Here is a 22048-nt window from a genome sequence, read left to right as displayed (position 1 = left end):
ATTGCTATCCTGTTTGTGAGATGGTGAATATAAAAGATCCCTTGAAACTAATTGGAAAATGTAGCAGGCTTCCTCTTTAAGAGTATCAGAATTATAAAATGTTTGACGTCCAATAGCCAATGATTAATAAATCAATGTGCTCTAGTGGTATCGTTAACCAAAACAAACTTTAACTTTAGTACCATTGAAACACGAGGGTAACACACACACACACACACAGCAAGAGAGAGAGAGAGAGAATAGAGTGAAGAGAGAGAGAGAGAGAGAGAGAGAGAGAGATGGAGAGAGAGAGAGAGAGAGAGAAGAAAAGACACACACACTGTTGTGGCCATACACACACACACACACAGAGACTGAACACACAGTGACAATGAAAGAGAGGAGAGAGAGAGAGAGAGACGGTAGACCGACAGAGGGAGACACGAGAGAAAACATTTGACTGGGAGGAGACAAGACAAGAAGGACCTCTAGTCAGAGAACCAATGAAAAGGAGAGGGACAGAGGGAGACAGACGGAGGGAGAGAGAGAGAGAGATAAACACAGAGAGGGAGAGACAACAAGTGAGGGAGAGATACGGGAGAGATACTAAGATACAGACACAGAGAGAAACAGAGAGACAGACAGAGAGTGTGTTCCATTAGAAGTTGTTTATCCTGTCGTTTAACAACCGATTGTTATAAATGATATCACCAACTGATTTAAATGCCTTTCTCTGTCTGTTGTTGAAAGCATAGCCTAAAGCGCCAGGCCGTACTGGTGGCAATATAACCTCCGACATCCTATGTGAACCGGTTTAGGAGCGACTATTTACTTCCTTGTTCGTGTATTGTTAGCGAACATCTATTTCATTGAGTCATTTACAACAGAGGTGTCACGGGGACGGGTTGTTGTCCGCTAGGGTTTCGTCTTCAAATGACAGTGGTCAGACATGCTGGGAACAGTCGTAATTTTTCTTACCTGTGGGTTACTGCAAGTGTTTTCAGAAAACCTGAGTGAGTATACGATTGTAGTATCATAAGTGTTTGGCTGTTAACGTTCACAAATAACAAATAAGTTCAACATATGGATATATATTATTATCAAAGCGGTAACTGAAAGAAAGAAAGAAATGTTTTATTTAACGACGCCACTCAACACATTTTATTTTCGGTTATATGGCGTCAGACATATGGTTAAGGACCACACAGATATTGAGAGAGGAAACCCGCTGTCGCCACTTCATGGGCTACTCTTTTCAATTAGCAGCAAGGGATCTTTTGTATGCACCATCCCACAGACAGGATAGCACATACCACGGTATTTTTGATATACCAGTCGTGGTGCACTGGCTGGAACGAGAAATAGCCCAATGGGCCCACCGACAAGGATCGATCCCACACCGACCGTGCATCGAGCGAGCGCTGTGCCACTGGGCTACGTCTCGCCTCCAAAAAGCGGTAACTGTACAGAAGTATTTTATTAAAGGAATATATTTTAGGAAATAAAATGAAATTTAATATATTAGAACGACCAGAAACACGTTCAATATACAGCCACTAATATTTTATGCAGAAAAATGTATTTGATATGTAATTACAATCGTTAAAAAGTATTTTATAGTCGACAACATATTTAAAATTGCAGCAAACTCGGGAATGTCCCTTTAACATACTTGCAAAAACAAAAGGTTCTCCATATCAAACGAAATTATAAAGTTTTAAATGGTTGAAATTGTAACTTATGTGGACACACCATACATTTTTAAATCGTCTAATAAATTAAATGATTACGAATAGACAATGAATAATTTCCTGAAAACGGATTAATTTTTCCTCCATTACCGTAAAACATATACCTTGTGCAGAACCACGTTGAATATATTGTCACTTCAAGATATCCTAAACAAGTTTAAAGTTTGTTTTGTTTAACAACATCACTAGAGCAAATTGATTTATTAATCGTTAACAACTGTATGTCAGAGAGGAAACCCGCTGTCGCCACTTCATGGGCTACTCTTTTTGATTAGCATCATGGGATCTTTTATATGCACCACATACAGGATAGTACGTACCAGGGCCTTTGATTATACTAGTTGTGGAGTTCTGGCTGGAACGAGAAATATCCCAATGGGCCCACAGACGGGAATCGATCTTAGATCGATCGCGCATCAGGCGAACGCTGTACCACTGAGGTACGCAGCCCCCTTCCTAGGGACGAGCACCTGATATTGGATCATGGAAGCAATCATGATTTTGCCTAAAACTTCCTTTCAAATCTGCCTTGTGCAGAGATACGATTTTCACCACGGAATACGGTTTTATCATTCAGATAATATCATATAAAAGGTCGTGGTGTGAACTGTTCCTTCTTGTTAAAATACACCTGCGACGTCACAGTATTGTCTCAACAATCCATTATTTAGTGGTGTATTTTAAGCAGGGGAATATCCTCGTAACTCTCCATTCCTGAAAAATAATGGGCCTCGTCGTTACTCGGACATTCCCCTATATATAATTGGCAATGTAGCGGGTTTCCTCTGAAGACTACGTGTCGGAATTACCAGTCGTTTGACATGCAATAACCGATGACTAATAAATCAGTGTACTCTGGTAGTGTCGTTAAACCAAAACGAAAAGAAAAAGAAAAAAAAAGAAAAAAAAAAGAACCCCAACTTTTAGCCTCTACTTGAATCATCCGGATATGTGTCAATTGAGGACACTTCAAAAATTCAAATCATAAGCCTTTGTATGGCACGGGGGTGTGGGGGTGAGTGGGGTGGGGGTGGGGGGTGTACGTAACCCAGTGGAACAGTGCTTGGGATCGATGTCAGTTAGTGGGCCCATTGGGATATTTCTCGTTCCAGTCAGTGTACCACGACTTGTATATGCTATCTTGTCTGTGGGATGGTGGTTATAAAAGACTCCTCGCTAGTACTCGAAAAATGTATCGAGTTTGCTCTCTAAGACATATTATGTCAAAATTACCAAATGTTTGACATCCAATAGCCGATGATTAATGAATCAATGTGTTCTAATAGTGTCGTTAAACAAAACAAATCTTTTATTTTACTTAAACACCGGCTGGAACGAAAAATAATCCAATGGGCCCACTGACGGGGATCGATCCCAGACTGACCGTGCATCAAGCGAACGCTTTATTTCTGGGCTACGTCCCGCCTCAAGCAAATAGTAAACTACCAGCACTTATTTGTTATATCTATTTGTTATAGCCCGGTGGTAAAGCGCTCGCTTGATGCGCGGTCGGTCTGGGATCGATCCCCGTCTGTGAGCCCATTGGGCTATTTCTCGTTCCAGCCAGTGCACCACGACTGGTATATCAAAGGCAGTGGTATGTACTACCTTGTGGTTGGGATGGTGCATATAAACGATCCCTTGCTGCTAATCGAAAAGAGTAGCCCCTGAAGTGGCGACAACGGGTTTCCTCTCTCAATATCTGTGTGGTCCTTAACCATATGTCTGACGCCATATAACCATAAAATAAAAGGTGTTGAGTTCGTCGTTAAATAAAACATTTTCTTCTTCCTTCGTGTTATATCTTGATCTATTAACATGTTTTTCTTTGTACATCTTGAGCAGTGACGTTCAGTGATACTATGGTTCGTGGATCGTTTTGTTGCTAGATATATATACTGCGTGTTTTATGATTTGTATGTATAACGAATGACTGCGCAAATGGCAATTATGACAAAGGAGTGTTTACGTAAATATTAATGGGTGCGCTCCTTTCACTCTCCCGGAGAGCCAGAGTACTCCGCACAGCAATGGAGTGAACGGGCACACTGTCCAGGACTTACTCCACCTCTGCCAGTCGATGACTTGGTGCAGCGAGAAGATAAGATGGCGGACACTTCAAGTTTTGTTTTTCACGGAAGCAGAAGTTACTAATTAGCTAGCCAAATGCGAGTAACAAATTCACAAGGACTAGCTAAACAATATAACCACCAGTCCAACAGGCGACATCGTTGTTCTGATTGACTGTAGTCTGCAATTTAAAGCGTGAAACATGTTGTGCTTTAAATTTAGATATTTTGTGTCATGCATGGTTCAGATTTGTTGTTGTCTGCGTTGTGAGGTCCCATCCTCCTACAAAACTATTTTTGTAAATCATTTCAGTTTGGTTTGATATAAGAAGGAAAGTATAAGTGTTTTGGAAATAACAATATCGTCAACGAATCTAACAGCTTCCAATTCTATTCGGTTTGTTTTTTCGTGCACTGTTCGCGCAATCAACATCCAGTTGTTGTCGTCTGCATGTCGTTTTTCTTCACAATTTGTGAACATTTTGATTGACAATAAAGTTCAGACAAGTAAGTATCTCAATACAAAACGTTACAAACCCTTAAAACTAATAATTTTGCACAGTAGATACAGGGGATACAACTTGGGGGGGGGGGGGGGAAGGGTGGTTACAAAGCTATATTGTTACCTTTAAATAGAGGGACAACACGAAACCCCTTGCATTTTCGTCCTTGTGGCGGCGGGGGGGGGGGGGGGGGTGTGTGTTTGCTGTTGATTCGCGTTACTTTATAATTTCATTAGTATATTTTAAAATTGCTTTGCAAATGTATTATAATTATTAGTTGAACAAACGTTTTCATTGCTACTTGGACCAACAATGCATAATTCAGGAGCGTACCCTGATCAAAATCCGGGGGGTGAGGTGGGGGGGGGGAGCACTACTTTTTAAAATAAATAAATGAAACCCTATAGGCCTACAAATTAAACTCTGAGATGTGTATGCTATTTTCTGGAGTAAAAAGAAAGAAAAAAGTGAGATTGCCCTCCTGCCCCCCCCCCCCCCCCCCCCCCGGAGGGTAGGGCCCTGTAATTAATGCCATCAAATGTGCATACATGATTACAGTTGGTCTACCTCCGCTCATTGAACGAAGAAACGCAGGGGCCTAAGTTTATTTTTGTCAATTCAGTTCATTTTATTGTACATAACACTCACAAGGAGCAGGTACAAAAAACAATAACAATTACATATGTGTACATTACATAGTAAAACAATAACAATTACACATGTGTACATTACATAGTAAAACAAGCATGGTTAACAAAGTGACGATATCACGACTGCACTTCTGTGCTGTGAACTTAAACACATTTTTGTAGTTTGCTTATGGAAAATCCAAATGGCGCGACTAAACAACAACAACAACTACTACTACTGCTACTACGACTACAACTACTACTACTACTACTACTACTACTACTACTACTACTACTACTACTACTCAGGAGACAGAGCAGGGGCAGGGGCTGGGGATGTCTGAATCAAAACTATTAGTATTAAATTATTAGGGGCGGCGTAATGGTCCAGCCAGTGCACCACGACTGGTACATCAAAGGCCGTGGTATGTGCTATCCTGTCTATGGGGTGGTGCTCAGTCGCTTCTTGAATTGTAACAATGCGCCGGCCGACCTTGGAGGAACGTCTAAATGTAATACAAAACGAAATAACTTCCGGCTTGGTCAAAGTTTGAGGTGCACCCAACTTTTGATAGATAAATGAACACCACAAGTCCTGTGATTGGTGATAAGTGTGAGTGTGTTGGTTGTAAAACAAAATTAGTTACATATGGACAAACATTGTATGCAATTTTATTTCATCTAGTACCACTGCGAAACATGTATGGGGTACCTGTAAAAACTAGGGCAGTCATAGACGCTACCCTTTTATCTCTGAAATGAGCAGCTTGACCCCGAATTCTTTTCTGATTCACTTTAAGGATGAGGGGTGGTAGTATTTATATTCGTGGTGTTTATGTCGATTGATACACTGCAGGTAGGAGTTTTAGCCACATATGTTACTATTGTCGTCTATGGGATTTGATTTTGTAATATACATCCTTAAAGCTATAGGGATGTTCCAGACTTACACAGCCATCAAATAAATGTCTCGCAGGGAGTCATTAGCATTTTATGGCAGCTACTTTGGAAGATGTGAAAGAGTGCAAGACAGACCACCAGCGGTCTCCAAGACAGATTCCTTATAACCAGTGTCCTCCGTAATCGTCAAATCAATGCAACTCAGCTACAGCAGCAGCACCAACAGGCAACATGGATCCGAGTCAGCACACAATAAGTTCGTAAACGCCTGCATGCTGCTTTGTTATGCACCCGTATATCGTACATGTCTTTACCTTTAACTGCAAGACATCGCCAAACCCGTCTGGAATCGTGTTGGCGTATATCTGCGATGGACAAACGTTCGTTGGTGAAATGTCGTGTTTAGTGACGAATACAGGTTTAATCTGGACTTCAGTGACATACAAGGGTTTGCCGGAGGGTAATTAAACGCTGCCAGGAGGCTGCTATGGTACCTCATGGTCGGTATGGTGTCGGGTGGCATCGTCATGACACGCAGAACACATCTCCACATTTGTCAAGGAAGAGTCAAGGTTTGTACTACAGAAATAACATCTTCAATCGTCGTGTTCTAAAATCTGTTCGTCATCATGGTGCAGGATTTGTGTTCCAGGATGACAATACCAGAGCTCACCGTGCACGTGTTGTCACAGATCATCAACAGAGGCATCAAATCCACACCTTATCTTGGCCCGTAATGTCCCCTTACCCAGCACTTCTAGATTTTTGTAAAATCCACTAGCCATGGGATCGGTGATTTTTTAAAAATTTACTAGCCATGATTAAACATTCACTAGACCTACTTTACTTAAAGTTAATACAGTTTTAATAAATAATTAGTAATAATCAAATATGTCACCTATAGAGGGAGATAGAGCTTAAAAACACTAACATTGGAGGATTGGGGTGGGGGTAGGATATTCATATTAACAAAATAGACTTAGCTGCAACATTTGGCCCCAAAAATTCACTAGCATGGCAATGGTAGTTATTTATTAGCCTAACATTGAAATTCACTAGCCATGGGAGTGGGGCTACCATAATCTACAAACCCTGCCTTACCTTTCACCAACAGAACACGTGAGGAATATTCCTGGTAGACGTATTAAATTTTATCGTCTTCAGAAATCTCCCTCAGGCAGCCATAGTATACACACAGAACGTCTATCCACACAATTACGTTACAACGGCGGTAAAACAAATGCATATAAAATAACATTCACTGATTGGAGTGTCTGTAGTGGGTTCCCCCCCCCCCCCCTCTCTCTCTCTCTCTCTCTCTCTCTCTCTCTCTCTCTCTCTCTGTCCCTCCCTCCCTCTCTCTAGCTCGCTCTCTCTCTCTCTCTCTCTCTCTCTCTCTCTCTCTCTCTCTCTCTCTCTCTCTCTCTCTGTCCCTCCCTCCCTCCCTCCCTCCCTCCCTCTCCTCTCTCTCTCTCTCTCTCTCTCTCTCTCTCTCTCTCTCTCTCTCTCTCTCTCTCTCTCTCTCTCTCTCTCTCTCTCTCTCTCTCTCTCTCTCTCTCTAAAGTGTTAAAGTAACCTTATTCGTATATGTTGAACACCTAATAACGGTAAATGTTCTTAAACAAATTGTAATATAATGTTTCCCCCTTTGATATAATGTTTACCTCCAACAGGTATATGGGTTGATTCGTCATCTGGTCAAACGACGAACAGATACTCGTTTTCTACAACAGCAATGAGCTGGGAAGCAGCGTACACAAGCTGCTATACCAAAGGTGGAAGATTGGTGACTGATAACTCAAACGTGTGGGACCACATGGTGTACAATAGACGATACTGGGTTGGAGCAGTCGAAACATTTTCGCCTTGGACATGGACAGGTATATTATTATTTATATAGGTTCTGTTGTTGTTACAGTTTGTTTGTTTGTTTGCTTGTTTTTGTTTTGTTTTGTTTTCATTTTGAAAGAGAGAGGTTATTGTTTTCTGAACGCTAGACAGTTTTCACAGTAAAATTGCTATTGAAATGTTTTTATTTAATGACTATGAACGCATACGTCAATTATGGACTATCACCCTGGTACGTTTGCTTAAATGTCAATAAATCTAGTGCCGTGACCTTGATTAATTTACATCTAATTTGCAAAGTTGTCAAATTCTTAAAGTATGTGATCTGAAAAATACCACATACTTTGATTGCACTGAAACTGTAAGATATATTATATGGCACATACACACACACACACACACACACACACACACACACACACATATACACACTCACACACACTCACACACACAGACACACACACACACACACACACACATACTTACACCAATGCACATATGTCAAAAGGTTATATACATACTTATTTAGGCATGTACATAGTCGTCACATTCCACATGTTATGGATATTTCATTATATAATTTCATTATGACTACGAGGCCATAATTAAGAACATAAATGTGCAGCGACAAACATAGGCCTATATTTTACTTGGCGGTTTCCACTGTTGACAACAATTTTAAAAAGAAGACTGTCGTTATGGTCACACATGTCCGGTTAGGATACAGCTTTACGGTTATGGAAAAAAATAAAAAAATGTTTTATTTAACGACGCACTCAACACATTTTATTTACGGTTATATGACGTCAGACATATGGTTAAGGACCACGCAGATATTAAGAGAAGAAACCCGCTGTCGCCACTTCATGGGCTACTCTTTTTGATTAGCAGCAAGGGATCTTTTATATGGACCATCCCACAGACAGGATAGTACATACCACGGCCTTTGTTACACCAGTTCTGGAGCACTGGCTTGAACGAGAAATAGCCCAATGGGTCCACCGACGGGGATTACGGTTATGGAGTCGAGTTCTAGTAGTGAGGTGGCTTAAGGACAAAAAAATGGAAGAATAGTTACACGGCGGACAAAAGTGCCATTTTTTCGCCAAACTACCACATGGATATAAGGATTGAAAAAAGGTCATGCTCCAAAAAATCTGGTAACGGGAACAGGTCCCTATGACGTCATAATGAAGTGTTTAGTTCTTAGACATCTGGAATGTGGTAAAATGTGTGTGTTGTTAACTAGTTGCTGAATAAATGCCGGTTATGTAAATAGTTTAATAAGAAGTGATTGCAGAGTTCATTTAGTTCTACAGAAGAAACACGCAGTTAAGAAAATATTAACTGAACAGAGACAGAGAACCTAGTTAAACAGGAAAGTTGTTTTCCCTTATTTTAGTCTGAATCGTTACTATGTGTATTAGAGGGGAAACAAATATAATTAAATTAATTTGCCGGGGGCAGGACGTAGCCCAGTAGTAAAGCGCTGGCCTGGTGTACGGTCAGTCAAGAATCGATCCCTGTTAGTGTAATTATTGGACTATTTCTCGTTCTAACCAGTGCTTCACAACTGGTGTTACAGACCATGATGTGTAGGCCTACTATCCTGTCTGTGGGATGATGCATATATTAAAGATCCCTTGGTGCTAATTTAAAAAAATAGTTGCCCATAGTTTCCACAACTATCCACAAGTACCAAACGCCTAGAGTTTGAGGATTAAAAAAATATGGAACATGGAATAGGTGATTTTAACAATTCACTAGCCATATATATATATATATATATATATATATATATATATATATATATATATATATATATATATATATATATATTAGGGTAGCCAGGATTGTTTATTGGGGGTGGAGTGGAGATAGAGGGCACTGCTTTTACACATTTTATGGGGTGACATGTATTATAAAAGTTGGTATTGTGAAAAAAGAGGTCCTCTTGTGCCCAATCCCTGGCTACCTGGATACGCCAGTGCATATATGTGCAATTTAAAGTATATCAATCAATAGATTTTGGTTTCAACACAGGTACCTTTAGTAGTATTACTTGCATGGACAGTAGAATTGTGGAAATTATTTGCTAATTTCATATTATTTTAGTAAGTTTTAATCACATATAACTTCTAAACATTGTTTTAGTAACATATGACCCATGTTGCATGCAAACATCTTACACACGATGAGATTTTTGTGCATTTTTGTAAAACCTACGAAAATGCGCATTCTGCTAGGAATCATTACACGTTGATTGTAAATATATTTGTCATTTTATTCTCTCTAAATTGCTGTTTAAATCATTAAGTTTTTGAAGAACATAATTTTGTTTTAGAACATGTCAAAACGTAGACTTTAGAACGAGTGAAAACTTTTAAAGAAAAATGCCGAATATAGTTACTGGCCCTGTATTCATTTTGTTTAGTTAAATTACTGTGTATTAAAAATCAGTAAACTTATCTTAACGGTTGATTATTAATTCAGTCAGTAGCTCAACACTACAGGTGGTGCAGTTTACTCTGATAGCTTACATTTCGTGTTTAATTAGTGTAATAAATATATCTGTTATAACTGGTACGATAGCTTACATTTCATGTAATAATTAGTATAACAAATATATCTGTTATAACTGGTTTTAAGGCTTTGCTTTGTTTGACAAATTGTTTTTCTAAAGTTGTTAAGAGCTTCTAGCAACCTGATACAATACCAGGGAGCACAATTTACCATCTCAGTGTAGGATAAGGTTACTGTGCACACAGCTGGAAACACCCATGACCCTTTCCAGTGTCTGCCATCCAAAGATAATTTGTATTTAAGACACTGCCTTTGTTTTATAAGAAAATCAACTTCATGACGTCATAATGACGTCATACTTGACCCTTCCGGTCATCACAATTTTTGGAGCATGACCTTTTTTAAATCTACAGGCCCATGTGGTGCTTTGGTGAAAAAATTACACTTTTGTCCGCCGTGTAACTATTTTGTCACTAAGCCACCTCACTATAGTATTTCACCGTTTCAACATTTTAAAAAACGCACGTGTGTCTGAGAAGTAGCGGTTTGTTGATTCGAGTTCTAGTCTATTTTTAAGGATATTGCCTGTTTTAACGTCACAGATTCTTGTTTCACTCTGTTGTAACTTTATCCAAATGTGTTACATGTTTGTAGATTAACCAAACTTAGTGTCAATTTTTTACGGGTTGAAACTGAGATCTGCGACTTTAATGAACTGGAAGGCTGGTAACATGCTCGCATTAAGTCAGGTTTATTGGCACGCGTATCCGGTCCACCAGCGTAAACCTTTTGTAACCGCATCCTGAAATAACGTGTGACTTTCCGCGTGCTGTGTTTATTGGCGTGCGGTATACATCATTTCCCTGAGTTTACGGGGGTGACTTTTATTGGGTTGGGGGCAGAAGCATGGCTCGAAATACGAAGTAAACTGTGGTCTGCTGTTACTTGTTAAAAATAGCAGGCCAAAAGAAATATGTCGTGCTAAGAAAAACATGGCCTGTTGGAAATAAGATGGAGTGAGGGAAGGGTTTGCTATAGTGTGTAGAAAATAAGGCCCTCTTAAGGTATATTTGAAAGATTCTGGAATTAAAATATAATAGATTCACAAGCTAAATAACAGATGGCATAATTGTACATACTTTTGAAAAATGGCGTGCGATACTACGGTAGTTTCACCTGTTAGGTCTAAAAATGGATTGCTTTTTGCTATTTCGCAGGCCGCTATTTCGCGACTTGCAGAAGGACTTTGTCATGAAATATTTTGTGTTCACTGATTTTCGCTTCAACACAACAGACATATGCTTGTAATATAATATAACACAAATCTTAAATAAATCAGGCAAGTATTTAATAATAGCAAACACTTTAACCACCTGAATCGATAAAAATACAGTGTGACACCCCAAAGAAAGCAGCTTATTAGAAGGAAGAAGTGTGTTTTGTTTAAAAGAAAGAAAGAAATGTTTTATTTAACTACGCACTCAACTCAGTTTATTTACGGTTATATGGCGTCAGACATAATGTTAAGGACCACACAGATTTTTAAGAGGAAACCCGATGTCGCTACTACATGGGCTACTCTTTCCGATTAGCAGCAAGGAATCTTTTATTTGCGCTTCCCACAGGAAGGATAGCACAAACCATGCATGGTCTTTCTTGAACCAGTTATAGATCACTGGTCGGTGCAAGTGGTTTACCCATTGAGCCTTGCGGAGCACTCACTCAGGGTTCGGAGTACCTATCAGCCTGTAGACCGATTACCTAACCACTATGCCACCGAGGCCGGTGTTTTGTTTAAAGACACCACCACAGCACACTGATTTATTCATCATCGGCTAGTGGATGTGAAACATGTTTGACTCGTACCGGCCTCGGTGGCGTCGTGGTTAGGCCATCGGTCTACAGGTTGGTAGGTACTGGGTTCGGATTCCAGTCGAGGCATGGGATTTTTAATCCAGATACCGACTCCAAACCCTGAGTGAGTGCTCCGCAAGGCTCAGTGGGTAGGTGTAAACCACTTGCACCGACCAGTGATCCATAACTGGTTCAACAAAGGCCATGGTTTGTGCTATCCTGCCTGTGGGAAGTGCAAATAAGAGATCCCTTGCTGCTAATCGGAAAGAGTAGCCCATGTAGTGGCGACAGCGGGTTTCCTCTCAAAACTCTGTGTGGTCCTTAACCATATGTCTGACGCCATATAACCGTAAATAAAATGTGTTGAGTGCGTCGTTAAATAAAATATTTCTTTCTTTTTTTCTTTGACTCGTATTCTTAGAAGAAACTCGCCATATTTTACTATTAACGGCGAAGGATCTTTTTAAAGCATTTTACCACAGACTGAACAGTGCATACCATGGGATGGGGATAAAATAATCAGCAAATGGGTCCACTGAGGTGGTTCGATCCTAAGGCGCAAGCACCTTAGGCGAGCACTCTATTGACTGAACTAGATTTGTCCTCAGAAAATTCTGATTTTAACATGAAAAATATTCAATTCATTTGTTGTATGTGTCTGTGGGGGGGGGGGGGGGGGGGGGGGGGCTAACCTCATCCCTCCACCTCCTTTGAATCTGTCTTGTGTAGAGGCACGATTTTGAAATTGTTGACGGGGGCGGGATTTAGCTCAGTCGGTTGAGCGCTCGCTTCACGTGCTTGTATCGCAGGATCGAACCACCTCGGTGGATCCATTCAAGTGATTGGGGGTTTTCACGCTCCAACCAGTGCACCACAACTGGTCAAAGGCCGTGGTCTGTGGAAAAAGTGCATATGAAAGATCCCTTGCTGCATTAAGAAAAATATAGTGGGTTTCCTCTGACCACGTGTCAGAATTACCAAATGTTTGACATCCAATAGCTAATGATTAATTAATCAATGTGCTTTAGTGGTGTCGTTAAACAAAACAAACAAACTTGAAACTGTTAACCGCTTTGTCGTTCATATTTAGGGTAGTGCGTTCTTCCATTCTTAAGCTAGATAAATTATACTTCACTGTCGACTCTTGTTGGCGAGTAGTCGACTCGCCCAGTTCTGCTTCTGTTCAAACCTAATCCTTATTTTTCAGTGAATTCAGTATGATTTTAACACAGTTCATATTATATTTTAGTGCGCGTTCATGCAACGCTTTTTCGTCTTCGTAATAAAAAAAATCAGTTTTGCATGAGGTTGGCTATCAAAGTGTGAATTGACCTTTAGTATACTAGCTCCTAGATCAAGGAAAATGCGACATACGATATTATGCAAGATAATAACTATACTGTTCTGCTGCTGTTGCAGGTGATAACACGACACTGTTCCGGCACACCGAAGATCTGGACGCGTCCACGTTCGCCAATACATCGCACAAGACAATAGCGAAGAACAACGCGTTTTCGTGTTATCACCAGTGTAAAACAAGAAGAATAGGTTTACGGGTATGCACAAAAACATACATACACGATCGAAAACACATATTTTACATACGCATCCGAATTTAGGGGGATAGAGAAGTACCCAGTGGGGGGGAGGGGGGGGGGGGGGGGGGCACGGGGTGTAAGTTATCCTACCAGATAAGTACGAAAAATATTTAATATTATTATTACTGAAGTTGTTGTTGTCATCATCATCATCATCATCATCATCATCACACAATGATTATAATTATCATTAGCATCATCATCATTATGATTATTATGATCATTATTATTTATTATTATTATTATTATTATAAACATATTTATTATTATTCTGGTTTAAGTGTCATTTCTGTCTTTTCCCAAATTTGGTGAATAGTAACTTAGGTTCAGGACCATACCCAGAATAGGGTCGAAAGGGAGTTGCACCCCCAGACACCCACCCCCCCCCCCCCGAAAATGCCCTTTTTTGTTTAAAGTGCCTATTTAGTGTTTTGATTCTTTTTACACTACCACCCCACATTTTATAGGCTAGCTACGACCCTTGGTTCTCACATATTCCTAATAAAATTTGTTACGTAAATACAGATTTGTTTTAAAGACAATATTTTTAAATTTATCATGTTAATTGTAATATGTTTATTTCATTGCAGGGCAAACAATGCTACTGCTCTGTGCCAAGGTTTGCCACTGACAGCTCTATTAGAAGGACAATGTCAGGTGTCCGGGGACGTATCAGGAATTCTGTGGAAGTGAACACACTCTCTCTATATATGAACTGGGTACCTGTTTGTTTTTGGTTTTGGTTTCCATTACAGCATAACTGTGGAAAACAAGCAATGTCGTATATAAACCGGGAAAAAGGTTAAAGGAACATTCCTGAGTTTGCTGCAATTTTTAAGATGTTATCAACTAACAGAGACTTTTTAACGATTGTAATTACATATCAAATATATTTTTCTGCATAAAATATTAGTGGCTGTATATTAAACGTGTTTCTGATCGTTCTAATATTTGTACAAGGTTAAATTTCATTTTATTTCTTAAAAATACGTACGAACGAAAATATTTGAAGACAAAATCCAGTTTGGGCTTCTTAGAGCTATTAAGACGACCAAAAACACATTGAATATACAGACACTAATATTCTAAACAAGAAAATATATTTAATATGTAATGATAGAATGCGACCGTTCGTGCGTGACGGTAACGACCATTTATGTTTTAAAATGCAGTATGTTCACGCATCAAATTTGGGTATTTAACGTGGCTGTCTTGCAGTGTTCAGTCCCGGGCCCGTCCGCACCACTATACTAACCATGACGACTGGACTTCACCCTAGTCTGGTATTATCTTGTTCAGACGGATCCGGCTTCTGGAGAACTATTTCCGCACAGCACTGCATCTTCCACATCTTTCACTCTAGGAGTTTTCTTAGTGGGATGCAACCCATCTCGTCCCTACAAGTTGTGCACCCTTATCGGTCTTAACGAGGCCACACACGTGGACATATACATGTAGATCGGAATTTTATACCTTCGTTCAAAATTTTATGTCAAAATTACCTCTTTTTTTTCCAGTATTATTAAATAGTTCGATCGCATTTATTGTTGGGACTGTCTTCTAAAATGCACCAAATTATAAATATTCGGCCAAGCAGTCAATTCCTTTTTATTTTTGGCTAGATAACTTTTTAATTAAACTTGTAGTATAGTTACCCGCATGAACAGGCGTCATAAATTGGCCTGATGTGTTTTTGGTGTAAAACAGCACCGGCGATTATGCAACAATAGCGTGGTTAAAATCTCAAATCTAATACAATTGCTCCGTTTTTCTTATTGTCAAAAGTGTCTTGTTACAAATCACTTTCAATTGTCTTAGCTCATTTTGTTAGTAATTTCATGACACCACTTATATAAGTCATTGTAAAAATGTCCGGGGGTGATTAACGTGATTAACGATTTTTGTGTGTGTGTATATTAGAAATACTGATGCACCCGTTTTCTTAACAGAACCTTTTTAATTACAACTACTTCAATTCAATTCAATTCATTTATTAACCGTGAACATTTACAGTTCATCAGTCATACATACAAATACATATACAACAATGACACAATGGAAGGTGTTGGCATGAAAAGGACACGGAGAATATAAATGCTTTTGTATAGAACTCTGTATATAGACTATTTAACTATTGATTCTCGTCTTTTAAACATTTTGAACAGATATTTCCCTAATTTACATAAATCATTTACATTGTTAGTTGATAGTAATTCTATCAATTTAAACATAGATGGATGGATTCTATAATATTTCTTGATATATAAAATTCTATAATCACTGAAAAAGGGACAACATAATATCACATGAAACTCGTCCTCAATTTCACCTATTTTACACAAGACACACAATCGTTTAGGCCTACTTATGTTATGATAGCGACCAACTTCAATAGCTAAACTATGTGATGATAATTTTATTTTTGTAATGCATTTTTTATATAGACTTGGAATAGGTTTCATCAGGTAATTTTGTAAAATAAGCTCTTTTACTAAATATTTATACAAATATGAACATTTGATAGACGTGTCCAGGAGCCCATTAAGATCTTGCTTACACTGGTCCATAATTCTCTGTTTTATTAATGACAAATGAAAATTATAGTTTAATGCTTCTTGGTTACACCACAGTTCATATAAACCTAATATGAACACAGTATTTGCCTTATTTGTCTTGCCCAGTTATTACCTGTATCACATTTTGATTTCAATTCCACATATGCAGAGTACAAGATACAATCCTTTGTGTTCAATAATTTAAACCAATATTTTATCATACGGTACTTACGAGTATACAAAAAGGGATACTTGCTATTGATACAGTTTTGGTTGTATTTAGAATTAAAATACTATTTTGTCTATTCAGTGCTACTAACATATTTTATTAAAACAGTAGATCGATCAAATGAGTAATTTTCCCATAAACATATCTAATAAAAACAGCAAATACCAAAATAACCGTTTTTATTCCGTATACGTAGAACATACATTGCAATAAATCTGCTAACATACATGCATTATGGAAATATTTCTGGGGATTCCCATTGTCACGTATAGTCTGTCTGTCTTGTTTGTATGTCATGATACGCAGAAACAGCCTTTGCCTTATTAACAGGGGCGGGATTTAACTCACTTCGGTTGTGTTCGTCTGAGGTGCTTGTGTCGCAGGATCGAACCACCTCAGTGGATCCATTCAACTGATTGTTGTTGTTTTTTCGTTCCAACCAGTACACCACAACTGGATAAAGGCTGTGGTATGTGCTTTCCTGTCTGTGGGAAAGTGCATATAAAAGATCCCTTGATACTATTGAAAGAATGTAGCGGGTTCTCTCTCTAAGAATGTCAGTGTTACCAAATGTTTGACATCCAATAGCCGATGGTTGATTAATCAATGTGTTATAGTGATGTCGTTAAACAAAACAAACTTTAACTTTGTCTTAATATTGTTGCAGCCCTTCCTGAATCTGTGGTATTCGTTCACAACGACGCAGAAACGGAGATGTGTGGATACGTGAAATACAACCAAGGCATTCAGTTATCATTTAAAGACTGCGTCAAATCGACGGCCCATCGCGTGTGTGCAAGTATGATGTTATTTGTTGTACTTCTTTCTCTTCAATATCATTATCATCGTCTTTATCATTATCATATATCATCATTATCATCATAACAATATTATCCACCGCCATCATCATCATCATCATCGCCTTCATCACCACAACCACCACTGCCGTTGTGTCATCATGATCATCATCATCTGAACCACCACCACTATTACTATATTCGTCATCGTCGTCATTATCATTACCATTCATCATAACCAACAATATTATCTATCAATATCATCCTTTACTACTATTATATTATCGGCGTAATCATCATCATCATCATCATCAGCAGCAGCAGCAGAAGCATCGTCATCATCATTATTAACCACTACCATGAACATCGCAACATGGTTCACATTCATACAGATTTTTTTATTTGTTATCATAGCTTATAAACCTAAAGTAATATTTGTATCTGAAGAGATTGCAACGAGAATCAGAATGATTATTTTTAATATAATATAATTATGTTGATTATTTGTTACATTTCCTCAACAAAATTAGTAGGCATTGTTGTAATTCTTTATTAATGTCAATGTATTTTAGTAAGTTGTTATCACAGATTACTGCTAAACATTGTTTCAGTAATATTTGACTGAGATACATTCAAAAATCCTGCACTACCGAAATGCGCATTCGTTAGTTCAGTATACCAACGGCCGTAGTATGTGCTATCCTGTCTGTTGGATGGTGCATATAAAGGATTTCTTGCTACTAATGGAAAAAAAATGTAGCGGGTTACCTCACTAAGACTATTAGAATTACCAAATGGTTGACATCCAATAGCCGATGATAAATAAATCAATGTGCTCTAGTGGTGTCGTTAAACAAAACAACATTTTTTCGTTGGTTCATAACGATATTTGTCATTTTATTTACTAAAGTGTTTAAATCATTATGTTTATAAGTCCATGCTAAAACGTCGACACCTTACAACGAAAGGCGGGTCGCAGCTCAGTGCTAAAGCGCTCGTCCGATGCGCTATCGGTGTAGCATCGATCCCCGTCGTGGGATGGGGGCGTAGCTTAGTGGCAAAGCGCTCGCTTATTACGCGGTCGGTTTAGGATCGATCCCCGTCGATGGGCCTATTTGGTTATTTCTCGTTCCAGCCAATGCACTACGGCTGGTATATCAAAGGCCGTGGTATGTTCTATACTGTGGGATGGTGCATATAAAAGATCTTTTGCTACTGATGGGAATATTTAGCGGGTTTTCTTTCTAAGACTGTGTAAAAATTACCAAATGTTTGACATCCAATAGCCGTAGATTGATAAATCAATGTGCTCCAGTGATGTCGTTAAACAAAACAAATTTCTGTACTTAAAAGCAAAATGCAGAAAATATCATTGGCCCTTAATTCATTTTGTTGAATTCCGCTATATAAATATTAATAGCTATACTTTTCATTTGTTCTTTCTTTATAACAGAAGACCAGTTTAGTTCTATCAGACGTAAGACATGTCGTGCCAATATCTGTATATCCAAAAAGTCGCGGCAGAAACGCACATGGCAAAATGCAGATAAGGCATGCGGAAGCCAACTGTCAAAGTTAACAGACAATTCGGTGAAGTCGCTGGAAAAGCTTCTACTTGGAAAACAAGAAAACTATTGGATTGGTCTTCGGAGACAAAGGGAATGGCGATGGATTGATGGTATGGATCATAATATAAATAGAGATTATTAAACGAGTTTGTGTGTCGTACTGATTTTACGAAACGAGTGTCAGGATTATTGTATTACCCGAGCGAGAGCGAGTGTAATACATGAATCCTGACACGAGTTTAATACTTTTTTTATTGTCCACATTATCCAAAATTTTATGTTTTTTATGAATAACAAGCTAGAACCATGTCAAAACGTTTGAAACATAACTAAAAAGAGACGACGAAAAGATGTCATTTTCCGAAATGACGTCGTTTTTGATGAACGTTTACACTGAGGAAGCCACATTAAGTTATGATGTCGCTTCACAAAATTACGTCATTCGTGGTGCACGTGACATCATTATGACACACGTGGGTCATACTGATTATATTTCCCTGAATATCTTGAACTATGTGGATAATAATAATAATGATAATATAATTGGAGAATACAGGTGGCCAATTAGTGTTCTGGCCTATGGACTACTTATATTTTGATTGATTGTCATGAATGGATTAATTCATCATCTTCCTTTCCTGTTTTGTTCAATTTGATTTGCTCGTTTATATCCATCCATACGGTTAACACGTGGTTTGTACTATTTCACACAGGGAATTACGTACACATGGAATATGGATCACGCTATTACCGTCAAGGCGATACAAAATTAGTTTTATATATATTTGAATTCATCGTTATATAAATATTTTTTTAATGATGGATTTATTAACCTACGTTTGTAATTAACAGAAACTTTAGACTGAAAAACTGTAATACAAATAATAGTGCTAGAAATACAAATAATTCATGTTTAGTTTTGTCCCAACCCGTGATCCATCTTCCACATTTGTGTTGCGATATATTAGCAGATACTAAATACTTGTAAACATATGGCTGTAAACATAAAGGTACAATGTTTTGTGAAATTTTGCCAGGCACGCTGCTCTGGACAATTACTTTGGCTATTTCGATTGTGCTGTTCTTTGTATGTGAAACTGTAGTTTAAAATTCCGTACTAGTCACTACCAAATCGAAATGTGTTAAAGTTTCTTTGTTTTGTTTAAGCTACACCTCTAGGGCACATTGATTTATTAATCATCGGCTATTGGATGTCAAACATTTGGTAATTTTGACATATAGTTTTAGAGAGGAAACCCAGTAACATTTTTTTTCCATTAGTTGCAAAGGATCTTTTATATTCACCATCTCACAGACAGGGTAGCACATACCACGGCCTTTGATATACCAGTCGTGGTGCACCGGCTGGAACGAGAAATAGCCCAATGGGCTCACCGACGGGTATCGATCTTAGACTGACCGCACATCAAGCGAGCGCTTTACCACTGGGCAACGTCCCGCCCCTCGAAAGGTGTGGTCTACATGCATATGTGGCAGTGGACTCACACGCCCAGTTAACTGGTACTCTAAAAGTAGGAATCATCATATATCTGAACGACAATAACATAATCAGAATTCAAATCTCTGCACAAGGCAGAGTCAAAGGGACATAATTTTTTTTCAAGGTACTGATTGCTGTCATGTCATGTCTATAGAAGAACTGCCACTTCTTAGGAAATGTCAAACCCTTAACATCAGCTGATTAAAAGTTGTGCTGGGGAGTCGATAAAAATATACATTTCTTTTCTTGTTTGACACCCAATAGCCGATGATTAATTAATCAATGTGCTCTAGTGGTGTCGTGGAACAAAACACACTTTTTCTTTTCTTCGTTCATACTTTGAATAAAATACCACAGTTACCATGTGACAGACACTTAATTACCACAGATTTAAAACATTTCATTTTCATTTCAACTTATTTTCGTGCTTATATCCAATTAAGATCCAGGGCCCCGTTCCACGAAGCGATATTAGCCCTACGATCACCGTAACTGCACAGCTAACATATGCACTTAAGGTGATCTTAGCGCTAAGGTCGCTTTGTGAAACGGGGCCCAGGACAGTGAGTTAGTTGTTAGTTGGTTAGTGGTTAGTGAGATAAAAGAGGGTGTAAGTGGCCTTACGCCTACCCACTGAGCCCTTAAGAACTCGATCTGGGTGGGAGCCGATACCTGGCCGTGAACCTGTAGTCAGATGGCGTAACCACTGCGTCACCGAACTTGGCTTAGATTAAACAATGTTATTGTGTGTTCTTAGAAAAACAAATTCATTTTACAGGCTCACTGGATTCAACGATAAAACCGAACACCAATCGTCACGACTGTCTTGTGTGGTTTAGAAATGAATCATATTGGTACAGTATCGTGGAATGCACGTCCTACTATTATACCGCGTGTGAACATTGTAAGTAAAACAACGACCTTGTGAATCAGTATGCCAGTAATATACGCATGTTTTTTACATACCTATTCAGTCTTACTATAGTGATAAAGACATTTTGAAACTGTGTGGTAATTTATTTCATATCGCATATATCTAGACCGGAACTTTTAAATGGGGAATTTCTTTTTTTTAATTTTTACTGCAGTTAGCGCCTTTTATTTACTGACACCATATACACAAGGCTGCCGCAGAGTAAGATTCTCAACGTTACGTAAATCCATGAAAGGAGTTTTGATCATAGATTTAACAAAGTGTTGTTATGACGTTAAATTAAAAAACCCGTTTTTGTAAAAAATAAAAGAAGGTATGCAATAAATACAGAACTTCACATACGTTTGTTCAGGTCATAGAGCTTTACATGCACATTCAGAACAAGCTGTTATAGCGCACGCCTTCACATACGTTGTTTTCGCGGTCTCGTGCTTTACATTCTTGCGCAAAATAAACTCCTGCAATAAATAGGAAGCGAAAACAACGTATGTGAAGTTCTGTATATATATATATATATTGCCTACATGTTTATATATATATATATATATATATATATATATATATATACATGTTTTGAAATACCTAGTAGGTGAATTATATTAGAAATTTCAAGTTCCAAACAAGTTAATAAAAGACATTTTAAGTATGTAACCTCCCTGTAATGTCTGTAAAATAGTATTTCAGAGCCTTTAGATTTCAAAATTTCACACACACACACACACACACAACAAATCCTAGCTACGGCCCTGAAAATAATTATTATTTTAACGAAAATATAAAAATACAAAATACATTATGGATGATAATCGC

At 38.4% G+C, this 22048-nt stretch overlaps 1 protein-coding gene across 2 annotated transcripts in view; it reads left to right on the top strand.

The window, feature by feature from the left end:
- Window positions 1-863: 863 nt before the first annotated feature.
- Window positions 864-22048, top strand: part of LOC121385364 — a 30447-nt gene continuing 9262 nt past the window's right edge. The window contains exons 1-7 of one of the 2 annotated variants that reach the window (XM_041516022.1): window positions 864-992; window positions 7505-7711; window positions 13476-13612; window positions 14245-14373; window positions 17106-17237; window positions 18689-18913; window positions 21083-21208. In XM_041516022.1, coding sequence (XP_041371956.1) covers window positions 17153-17237; window positions 18689-18913; window positions 21083-21208 — 436 coding nt within the window. In that variant the 5' untranslated portion in view covers window positions 864-992; window positions 7505-7711; window positions 13476-13612; window positions 14245-14373; window positions 17106-17152. Of the gene's footprint in view, window positions 993-7504; window positions 7712-13475; window positions 13613-14244; window positions 14374-17081; window positions 17238-18688; window positions 18914-21082; window positions 21209-22048 lie in introns of those variants that run through there. The other variant, XM_041516023.1, reaches the window with a different exon arrangement.

This window comes from Gigantopelta aegis, chromosome 11 (assembly GCF_016097555.1).
Source record: "Gigantopelta aegis isolate Gae_Host chromosome 11, Gae_host_genome, whole genome shotgun sequence".
Classification (NCBI taxonomy): Eukaryota; Metazoa; Mollusca; class Gastropoda; order Neomphalida; family Peltospiridae; genus Gigantopelta; species Gigantopelta aegis.
Note: the sequence above shows the minus strand (reverse complement) of the source record. Positions and strands in the feature narration are given on the sequence as shown.